The 11496-nt window shown below is 46.1% G+C and overlaps 1 protein-coding gene across 3 annotated transcripts in view; it reads right to left on the bottom strand.

The window, feature by feature from the left end:
* The window catches only part of prpf18 (PRP18 pre-mRNA processing factor 18 homolog (yeast)), a 33479-nt gene extending 22224 nt beyond the window's left edge, over positions 1-11255 (bottom strand). The window contains exons 1-4 of one of the 3 annotated variants that reach the window (XM_070897087.1): positions 11166-11255; positions 6743-6820; positions 6566-6592; positions 78-179 (exon numbers count right to left, since the gene is read on the bottom strand). In XM_070897087.1, coding sequence (XP_070753188.1) covers positions 78-179; positions 6566-6592; positions 6743-6820; positions 11166-11231 — 273 coding nt within the window. In that variant the 5' untranslated portion in view covers positions 11232-11255. The remainder of the gene's footprint in view (positions 1-77; positions 180-6565; positions 6593-6742; positions 6821-11165) is intronic. The other 2 variants (XM_070897089.1, XM_070897090.1) reach the window with 2 other exon arrangements.
* Between the last annotated feature and the right edge of the window lie 241 nt (positions 11256-11496).

Here is an 11496-nt window from a genome sequence, read left to right on the forward strand (position 1 = left end):
TATTAAGCTATTGTGCATAGTGAATCTTGTATTTTGTCAATTTACTAGCCACAGTGTTAACCGAGACTAAACCGTACCTCTTGCCTGGAAAGGGTCATGGGTAATTTCTCTTCTGCAAGTTCGAGTTCAATCACTGGGTTTGATGACGAATCCGCTTCTTCATTTGTTTTTGTTTGCACCTGTACATTAACAGCATTGGTTATTAGATCTTTAGTGCAGGAGCCTGCCTGTAACTTACACCATCACACCATTAACCACATATCACAAGAGATTACAAGGCACTTTATTTTCTGTTTTGTGAAACACAGGGGAAAATCAGGTTTTTTCCAACGTAAATGAAAAATCTGCCATTTCATAGATTGCTGCAAAGATTAGAATTTTATCTATATAAATAAAAAAAAAATTGCCATTATTAGGATCAGAAACATTAATGTTACACTTGATATATGCACCGCTCATTAAATTGTGGGAAGAAATAAAATTCAAGACAGAATCAGTAACTGAGCAATTGAAACATGAATGAAATTTAATTTGGGAGCAGCACAAATATCGTATTAACTAGTCTATAGACCACATCTTTTCAACAAAATTAAGTTGGGGTGTGGCATATATGAGTTAATAATTTTATCTGGGACAGGCAAGGAAAGAGGAGATCAAGTTTCAGTCACAAAATGAAAGGCAAATTAATAAATAAGGCAAGTCAGAATAAAAGATTCACCACCATCGACAGGTCCAATATAGGGCACCAAATGCAAGGGCGGATAAAATGTTAGGTATAAAAGTGGATCCAGAAATTCAAGTAACTGATACTAATCACTTCATAGAGCACAAGATTACAAATGGAATATTGTGCTTAGCTGCGATCATGTAAATGACAAAAAAGATAGATGCAATATCCAAGAAAGGCAATAATGGTTTTAGGTTACAGAGTTATGAAAACAGCCTATGGAAGCTCAATCTATTCTCACTGGAACAACAGCAATAGTGGGTGGTGGGGTGGACTGAGGAGAAAATTGTTAGAAAAGAGAGAATGGATAATTGATTGGAGAGAGACTTAGTAATTAGGCAGCTGAAACAGAAACCAAATCAAATATTAAGAAATGGGCGGTAATACATATTGGTACTCATGTATTTTTACAATAGTGATTACACTTCAAAAAGTACTTCATTGGCTGCAAAGCACCTTGGGATGTGCGGTGGTCACGAAAGGCACTATATAAATGCAAATCTTTCTTTTTTCTTTTCAAAAGAGTAAATAAAATTACAAAATGAAAGGTATATATTGTTAAATAAAGTGAGTTAGGAAAAAGTCAACCGCTCAAGACAAATTTCTAGGCTCATGGAAGGAACATACTTTGTACACACAAATCTGATCATCTTTATTACTCTTTTATAAAATCAATGCCTATTTAATCTAAAGACGATGAAGTGCATCAGACCATGAGCTTTAAGATAGAATTGGAAATTGGAGGCATGGCTAAATTGGGAATCTAAAGAAATAAGAATGAGCCAACTTCAACAAAAACAACTTGCATTTATATAGCACCTTTAATAAAATAAAACGATCCAAGGCACCTCACAGGAGCATTATCAGACAATAACTGACACCGAGCCACAAAAGGAGACATTAGGATAGCTGACCAAAAGCTTGGTCAGAAAACTAGGTTTTAAGGAGCATCTTAAAAGGAGGAGGAGGAAGAAAATCCAGAGCTTAGAGCTTAGATGGCTGAAAGCACGGTGGGGCGATGGAAGTGGGAGGTGCACAAGAGGCCAGATTCATGTAGCATCTTTCACGTCTTTGGTGGGAAAGTGTTTTGGGACATCCTAATCAATTACAGGTGCGGCGCCTAAAATCCGGAACCCTCGGGACCGAGGCCATTCCGGATTCCGGGCTTTCGATTTGCTTTCTGACGTCATAAATCCGGAAATACCCGAGCCAAGGTTCGGGTATTTCCGGATTTCGGAACGTCAGAAGGGGGGGGGGGGGGGGGGGGATTCCTGCCGAGGAGGTCGCCGTTGGGCAGACGGGCCCCGCCGAGGAGGTTGTTGCGGGCGGGCAGGCCCCACCAAGGATATTGTCGGGCGGGCCGGTGAGAGGCCATGAGGTAAAGGCAGCGGCGGCAAGACGAGGCCCGAGGTTGGGCATTTGCAGGGCCCTGAAGTTGGCTGGGTTGTCGGATCCGGATTCCGTAAAATTTTATGGATTCCGTACGACTCTGCTACCGATTGTCCCAGATTCCAGAACTTTTTAGAACTCCAGATTCTCGACGCTGCACCTGTACAACTAAAGTACTTTAAACATTTTTAGCATTACTACTACACGCCTGGGGCTCACTGAATTATCTCCTACATATCCTTATTCTCAACACTGCAAGCACATTGTTTTTCATTCATTCCACTCTAGTCTAGATGCACAAACACATTGCTATCATACATGGACAGTGTAATTCAAGAGGATATAAAGAAAGACTTGGATTTATATAGCACCTTTCACGACCATCGGATGTCTCAAAGTGCTTTACAGCCAACAAGTCACTGTTGTATTGTGGGAAACGTGGCAGCCAATTTGCGCACAGCAAGCTCCCACAAACAGCAATGTGATCATGACCAGATAATCTGTTGTTATACTGACTGAGGGATAAATATTGGTCAGGACACCGGGGATAACTCCCTTGCTCTTCTTTGAAATAGTGTCATGGAATCTTTTACGTCCACCTGAGAGAGCAGACGGGGCCTCGGTTTAACGTCTCATCCGAAAGACGGCACCCTCCGACAGTGCAGCATTCCCTCGGCACTGCACTGGAGTGTCAGCTTAGATTTGTGCTCAAGTCCCTGGAGTGTGACTAGAACCCACGACCTTCTGACTCAGAGGAGAATGTGCTACCCACTGAGCCACAGCGGACACGGATATATTCAATAACATGTACTATTGACTGTAATTGATATGCGAGAAAAATGACAATATATCAGAAGGTAAAGTCCAAACTGACGAGTTTTGATTTTATACTTTTAGAACAGTATTAAGATTTAGTAGAGGTTTACACTTGAAACGTTAGAACAGTGTGCCCCACAATAATTTCATTACAACAGAATAGAAAAGGAGACAATTGTTTGAAATGTTTTACCTTAAGCCCCCATCTTCCTAGTCCCTGAACCTACATTTTTAATTTTCCCAAATTGCAAGTATTATACGACTTACGAGATGTAGTCTTCAATGTAATCTTCAAATTATGAAGATGATCACAATATAATCTGCATTTTTATTTTATAAATATTTGATAAAAGATGGTATTGGGCCTGAAATTCCAGCCTCCCCGGATCTGTACGGAGTGTGTACTGACCCAGAAAGGCATCTCAAAAGACATTTTTCGGCCCGCAATGCGCCAAAAAACGTCTTTTCCAATCTGTCAAGTTCTGGCTTGACAGATCCAACCCATCCCGGCAGCCAGGACATTCCCATGGGCAAGATTGTGCTATTTGCCCAGCGAATGTCCTTAAAACTTGCGCAGGCTCATGGTCTACTTTTACCAGCCCAAGCGTTTTAAAAGATATTAAAAAAACATATAAAAATAAAATTTAAAACCACATTAAGGCAAAACCACTACGGCAAGTTTATTTTAAGCTCTAATGAAAAACTTAGAAAAAAATATGTATTTTTCGGATTTTTTTTAAACACATTTATTAACTTTAATTTAAATTAATGTTATACATGTGATGTTTTTTTAAATTTGTGTTTTGGTGTTGGGGAGGTGGGGGTGTTTCTCATTCACAACAATGAGAACTGCTACTTACAGAGTTCCCATTATTATGAATGAGAATACTTCACCTTGATTGGCTGTCCCGTGCCATGTGACTCCAGCTTCTCCCTGCGCATCTCCAAGACGTGAACGCGCTCCGATGCGCGGGGAGAGGGGGAGAGGAGACCTCTGATCGGGATCGCTGGAGGGCGCAGCAGCAAAAGGTCGGTACGGATCGTTTTTATTATTTTCTGGCGAGCCCGGTCCCGGGATTTCAGGCCCAATATCTAGAAACTGGCTCATGGCTGGTGTGGCGAGAAGGTTTTACTGATGAAGGAGTTAGATGAAGAGAGGTGGGAGGCAATGTTCCCTCTCATTTTTTCGTGCACGGTCCCTTTAGGTGGCTGTGTGGCCCATTCAAATTTTTGCACCTGTGTGGTTTCTCCCATTAAAAAAAAACACAGGAGAGCGGACTGCCTGGGACCTCCAGACCACTGCTCGGCCGCTCAGCTTAGCGGGAACGTTGGTAGGAGGAGGCTCGTGTGGAGTAGCATGGACCAGTTGGGGCAAGTGGCCTGTTTCTGTGCTGTACATTCTCTGTAATTCTATGCACCCGTCCCTAATGGCTCTGATAACAATTTCAAAATGTAGTTGAGCTATTGCTGCAATAAAATATGATGCAAATGCTGATACATGTTTACAATAAATATCCTTGCATTCCATGCTCACTGACCATGCTGTCCTTCCTTCACTCCCATGCCTTAACCAACAATGCAAAATGGAGCTTGACTTGCAACACCACGAAGCAGGCAAACAGCTACATTTGCAGTAACCACAGTACTTGTTTTAAACTGTATTTTCTAACAACACATACACTGCATTCCCGGTGCACGCACACACTTTCTTACTGATTTCATGCACATAAACGAACACTATTTTACTTAATTTTACAGTATTTCACTCTTTTACAGTCCTAGCACAAGAAAAAAATGCAATACATCATATGCTGGTTTAAATAGCGTTACTTTAGCATTGGCTACCAGTTCTCTAAATAGAAACTTACCTCAGTGACCACTAGTCCACTTTATTTTATTTTAAGTCCAATATAGTGGTCTTAAAATTATGCAATTTAAACTCTTCACTATTAATATTATTCCATCACTGAATTATATGTATTTATAACCAATTTGTTTATCCCCATTTAACCCCCACAGGGTTTTGGTGAGACCACACCTGCAGTACTGTGCACAGTTTTGGTCTCCTTATTTGAGGAAGGATCTATTTGCCTTAGAGGTGGTGCAACAAAGGTTCACTAGATTGATTCCTAGGTGGGATTTACCTACAAGAAGAGATTGAGTAGATTGGACCTATATTCTCTGGAGTTTAGAAGAATGAGAGGTGATCTCATTGAAACGTATAAGATTCTGAGGGGGCTTGACAGGGTAGATGCAAAGAGAATGTTTCCCCTTGTGGGGGAATCTAGAACTAGGGGGCATAGTTTCAGAATAAAGGGTCTAGGATAAGGGGTAGGCCATTTAGGACCGAGAAAAGGACGAATTTCTTCACTCAGAGGGTTGTGAATCTTTAAAATTCTCTACCTCACAGGGCTGTGGATGCGGAGTCTTTGAGTATATTCAAAGCCGAGATTGATAGTTTTTTGGACTCTAGGGGAATCAAGGGATATGGGGATATGGGGATTAGGCGAGAAAGTAGAGTTGAGGTCGAAGATCAGCCAGGATCTTATTGAATGGCGGAGCAGGCTCCAGTGGCCATTTGGCCTACTCCTGCTCCTAATTTTTATGTTCTATATAAAATCCTATATAGTATTCTACAAATAAAAGATTGCAACCCTTGGTTAATACCACCCTATAACTGACCACAAAGATGTGCATGACTATAAGCATAGCCATGGTGATTTGTTTCCAATTTCTCCTATCCTGTGAAAGATATGTGCCTGTCCTTCTCCTGACTCCAAGAAAACTGGGCACAAACCTGTGTCCTACCACTGTGTGGCAAAGCAGGTTAATTTGTCAATGTACTGAGTCATTCTGCACACAGTTTCTAAAGGAATGATTTAAGCCTGATCTGTAATAAGCAGCATTTTACTTTTCTACTGTAATTCAATGTGAAAGTGTACAATATTTCTGCCTTGTGCATTAGCCAGAACTGGAGAATTTGAGCTAGGAGAAAAGATTGGAAAAGCTAGGGCTGTTTTCTTTGGAACAGAGGAGGCTGAGGAAGATTTAATTGAGGTGTATAAAATTATGAGGGGCCTAGATAGAGTAGATATGAAGGACCTGTTTCCCTTAGCAGAGAGGTCAACAACCAAGGGGCAGAGATTTAAAGTAACCGTTAGAAGGATTAGAGGGGAGTTGGGGGGAACCTTTTTCACCCAGTGTGTGGTGGGGTCTGGAACTCACTGCCTGAAAGGGTGGTAGAGGCAGAAACCCTCACCACATTTAAAAAGTACTTGAAGTGCCGTAACCTGTAGGGCTACGGACCAAGAGCTGGAAAGTGGGATTAGGCTGGGTAGCTCTTTCTCAGCAGGCACAGACACGATGGGCCGAAATGGCCTCCTCCTATGATTCTAGCCATACATGAAGTAATTGGTGAACAAGTATAACAATTATTTGAGCTGATTACCATAGTTATTTCAGTTGATGATTGAAAGACCCGTTAACTGAAATCAAAAAGCCAGCCAAATGTAATCAAACAACACAAAACTTTAAAAGCCAAGGCACAGGCTCAGAGCTTGCAAACTGTTCGCTTTCATGCATTCAGACTTGTATACAGCTCAAAACAAGGAAAGTTTGTTCTTGAACCCATACCTTCGGTGTTGACTCCTCATTTACAACCTAGTGACACAAGTATCACAGGAAAGATTTGTCGTAAGTTCTCACAATCAAATCTCACTGGTGAAATGCAGTTGGTTGCAACAGTTTTTAGAAAATTAGAATCAGTTCATTCAGTACTAATAATCTAAACATTAAATATGAAGCAAGTACCTTGTAGCCACATTTTTCCAAATAAATCTCTTCTTCCTTCTTGGCTAGGTCACTACGTTTGAAGTATTTTTTTGATTCCTGTAATAATACAAAAATTAGTTAGCACTTCTTAGTTTCTGCACCCTGAACGCAATGTGCAAGTATTGTGAACAGCTGCTAATACACATGTTACAGCAGGTTTAAGCATGGGTGAAAAACTAGGTGGGATGTTGGATGTATCTCAGTAGAGAACCTAAATAATGCTAATTTCAGACTGTTACGCCAGTATAGCTACTGGTACAGTATTGGAATGGGAGCAGAGAACTATAAAGTAAGAAATGATCACAAGCATATAGCAGTGTCTCATTTGCTGAAATATGTACTGTCCATGTAGTTACGCCCACTGATCATATAATATTTGGATACAAGATGTCAAAAGATCAAATGTGCATTTTGGCTCAATTTCAAGCTCTGCTTTGACAAACTCCAGAAGATGCTGCAAATTGCTAGGTGCACGTCTTACCAACAGCTATATTGAGCCAGCTACCCCCACTAACCACAGTACCTCTTCCATTGGCATGGACTCTGACAGTGGACAGTTCAGGACAGAGCCCAAATTTGGCTCGAAAGCCCCACTCCTACATCATCAGGATGCACTCCAGTGGGCAGGGAAAGAATTAGGCTGTAAGCTCGCTTGGTATCTAACTGCAGCCAGACAAATTCCAACCCATGGACCCCTGACCCTGAACTCAGCACCCACTCCAAAGACTGAGCACTTGCTGCTCACACGTCATCACACTAGATCCCAGCAGGCAGGCGTTATCCGTCATCACACTGGATCCCAGCAGGCAGACATTAGCAGTTATCACACTGGAACCCAGCAGGCAGACATTAGGAGTTATCGCACTGGATCCCAGCAGGCAGACATTAGGAGTTATCACTGGATCCCAGCAGGCAGACATTAGGAGTTATCGCACTGGATCACAGCAGGCAGACATTAGGAATTATCACACTGGATCCCAGCAGGCAGACGTTAGGAGTTATCACTGGATCCCAGCAGGCAGACATTAGGAGTTATCACACTGGATCCCAGCAGGCAAACATTAGGAGCTATCACTGGAACCCAGCAGGCAGACATTAGGAGTTATCACACTGGATCCCAGCAGGCAGACATTAGGAGTTATCACTGGATCCCAGCAGGCAGACATTAGGAGTTATGCCACAACTCATTCAGACTCTGTTTTACAACATACCATAAGCACCACATTTAAAATGAAATATTTCTGAAATAAAAATGCTCAAAAGAAAATAAACTAGCAAGACAAAAACAAAACAAACCAAAGTGCCAAAATGAAAGACCCATGGAATCGTTCTCCAGTGAGGTGTTGTGCAGTCAGGAGAGGAGGGGGGAGAAACTCCAAACTCAATGGTTAAACAAAGCTTGCAATCTTACATTGACCATAAATCTCTCTCCAAATATTACATGTATGTTGATGGTAGCGATGGTGCTTATGTTTTTAAATATGAATATTTGAGCGATAAGGGAACAAAGGGTTATGGGGAGCGAGCAGGGAAGTGGAGCTGAGTCCATGATCAGATCAGCCATGATCTTATTGAGTGGCAGAGCAGGCTCGAGGGGCCAGCTGGTCTACTCCTGTTCCTATTTCTTATGTTCTTATTTCTTATATATACAAGGAGCCCTGGTCCCTGTCCCACCCCCTGGTCCTGTATAACAAGAGCCCTGGTCCCTGTCCCACCCCTGGTCCTGTATAACAGGAGCCCTGGTCCCTGTCCCACCCCTGGTCATGTATAACAGGAGCCCTGGTCCCTGTCCCACTCTTGGTCCACTCCATCACCAAGACCAATTATTTCGACCTCCGTAACATTGCCCGTCTCTGTCACTGCCTCTGCTTGTCCGTTGCTGAAACCTTCATCTTTTTAAAAACATGGCTGCCAATATGGATGAGATTTACAATCAAAAGGCGAGAGTGTGATTACAGCCCTGTTTATGGAGTTGTGTTTTTGTTTATAAAGCAGCTAAATACACAAAAGCAGCAATCACATTCCCTGTTACCGCGGGCTGAGTCAAATTCCGTTACTTTCGGGAGCACTGGGACTTTCTTTCATGGCCCTTTTGGGGCATACTAGTCCTACAGATCTGTCCAGTTTTTCCCTGAAAAAAAATCACCAACTCATCGTGTTACCGACAAGGAGCAAGTTGAAAGAACCTAGAGGGAGGTAGGGGGAGTGAGGGGGTGAGGAGCAAGGGGGTGGGGAGTGAGGGGGAGCGAGGGGGTGAGGAGCGAGGGGGAGAGGAGCGAGGGGGTGAGGAGCGAGGGGGTGAGGAGCGAGGGGGTGAGGAGCGAGGGGGAGAGGAGCATAGAAACATAGAAAATAGGTGCAGGAGTAGGCCATTCAGCCCTTCTAGCCTACACCGCCATTCAATGAGTTCATGGCTGAACATGAAACTTCAGTACTCCCTTCCTGCTTTCTCGCCATACCCCTTGATCCCCCGAGTAGTAAGGACTTCATCTAACTCCCTTTTGAATATATTTAGTGAATTGGCCTCAACTACTTTCTGTGGTAGAGAATTCCACAGGTTCACCACTCTCTGGGTGAAGAAGTTTCTCCTCATCTCGGTCCTAAATGGCTTACCCCTTATCCTCAGACTGTGACCCCTGGTTCTGGACTTCCCCAACATTGGGAACATTCTTTCTGCATCTAACCTGTCTGAACCCGTCAGAATTTTAAACGTTTCTATGAGGTCCCCTCTCACTCTTCTGAACTCCAGTGAATACAAGCCCAGTTGATCCAGTCTTTCTTGATATGTCAATCCCGCCATCCCGGGAATCAGTCCGGTGAATCTTCGCTGCACTCCCTCAATAGCAAGAATGTCCTTCCTCAAGTTAGGAGACCAAAACTGAACATAATACTCCAGGTGTGGCCTCACCAAGGCCCTGTACAACTGTAGCAACACCTCCCTGCCCCTGTATTCAAATCCCTTCGCTATGAAGGCCAACATGCCATTTGCTTTCTTAACCGCCTACTGCACCTGCATGCCAACCTTCAATGACTGATGTACCATGACACCCAGGTCTCGTTGCACCTCCCCTTTTCCTAATCTGTCACCATTCAGATAATAGTCTGTCTCTCTGTTTTTACCACCAAAGTGGATAACCTCACATTTATCCACATTATACTTCATCTGCCATGCATTTGCCCACTCACCTAACCTATCCAAGTCACTCCGCAGCCTCATAGCATCCTCCTCGCAGCTCACACTGCCACCCAACTTAGTGTCATCCGCAAATTTGGAGATACTACATTTAATCCCCTCGTCTAAATCATTAATGTACAGTGTAAACAGCTGGGGCCCCAGCACAGAACCTTGCGGTACCCCACTAGTCACTGCCTGCCATTCTGAAAAGTACCCATTTACTCCTACTCTTTGCTTCCTGTCTGACAACCAGTTCTCAATCCACATCAGTACACTACCCCCAAGGAGCAAGGAGAAAGAACCAGGAGGGAGGTAGGGGGAGTGAGGGGGTGAGGAGCGAGGGTGAGAGGAGCGAGGGTGAGGAGCGAGGGGGGGAGGAGCGAGGGGGGAGGGAGAGGAGCGAGGAGGAGAGGAGAGAGGGGGAGAGGAGCGAGGGGGAGGGTGAGGAGCGAGGAGGAGAGGAGAGAGGGGGAGAGGAGCGAGGGGGGGGTGAGGAGCGAGGGGGGGGGTGAGGAGCGAGGGGGGAGAGGAGCGAGGGGGAGAGGAGCGAGGGGGGGGGTGAGGAGCGAGGGGGGGGTGAGGAGCGAGGGGGGGTTGAGGAGCGAGGGGGGAGAGGAGCGAGGGGGGGGGGTGAGGAGCGAGGGGGGAGAGGAGCGAGGGGGAGAGGAGCGAGGGGGAGAGGAGCGAGGGGGAGAGGAGCGAGGGGGAGAGGAGCGAGGGGGAGAGGAGCGAGGGGGGGGGTGAGGAGCGAGGGGGGGGGGTGAGGAGCGAGGGGGGAGAGGAGCGAGGGGGAGAGGAGCGAGGGGGGGGGGGTGAGGAGCGAGGGGGGAGAGGAGCGAGGGGGAGAGGAGCGAGGGGGGGGGTGAGGAGCGAGGGGGGTGAGGAGCGAGGGGGGGGGTGAGGAGCGAGGGGGGGGGGTGAGGAGCGAGGGGGGAGAGGAGCGAGGGGGGGGGTGAGGAGCGAGGGGGGGGGGTGAGGAGCGAGGGGGGAGAGGAGCGAGGGGGAGAGGAGCGAGGGGGGGGGGTGAGGAGCGAGGGGGGAGAGGAGCGAGGGGGGAGAGGAGCGAGGGGGGAGCGAGCGGGGCCAGGGAGGGTGAGGGGCCAGGGGAGGGAGAGTCGGTAGATTGAGGCCTGGCAGGAAACGCCGAGGCTCCGGCTCCGGCTCCGGGCCCGGGCCCAGGCCCAGGCCCAGGCCCAGGCCCCCGCCTCCCGCGTCCCCCGGGCTCACCACCAACACCTCCTGCTCCTGCAGCAGCCGCCGTTTCCTGGCGATCTCCGCCCGCAGCGTCTCCATGGCTCCCGGGCCCCGCCACGTCACTGCCGCGCGACAGCTGCTGTCACAGGCTGCGCGACCGCCAGTTACCATGGCAACCGGGCCTGGCCTGCTCTCAGCCTCCTCACATTCACCCTCACCCTGGGGCCCACTGCTACTAGCACAACTAAAGCAACACTGCTCATACTTCCTTTCTTACGAATAAAGAACTCAATCACAGTGCCATCATTATTTATTAATCTAGGCTGACATTCCCAGTGCAGTGCTGAGAGAGCACTGTCAGAGG

The sequence above is a fragment of the Pristiophorus japonicus genome, chromosome 13, assembly GCF_044704955.1.
Source record: "Pristiophorus japonicus isolate sPriJap1 chromosome 13, sPriJap1.hap1, whole genome shotgun sequence".
Classification (NCBI taxonomy): Eukaryota; Metazoa; Chordata; class Chondrichthyes; family Pristiophoridae; genus Pristiophorus; species Pristiophorus japonicus.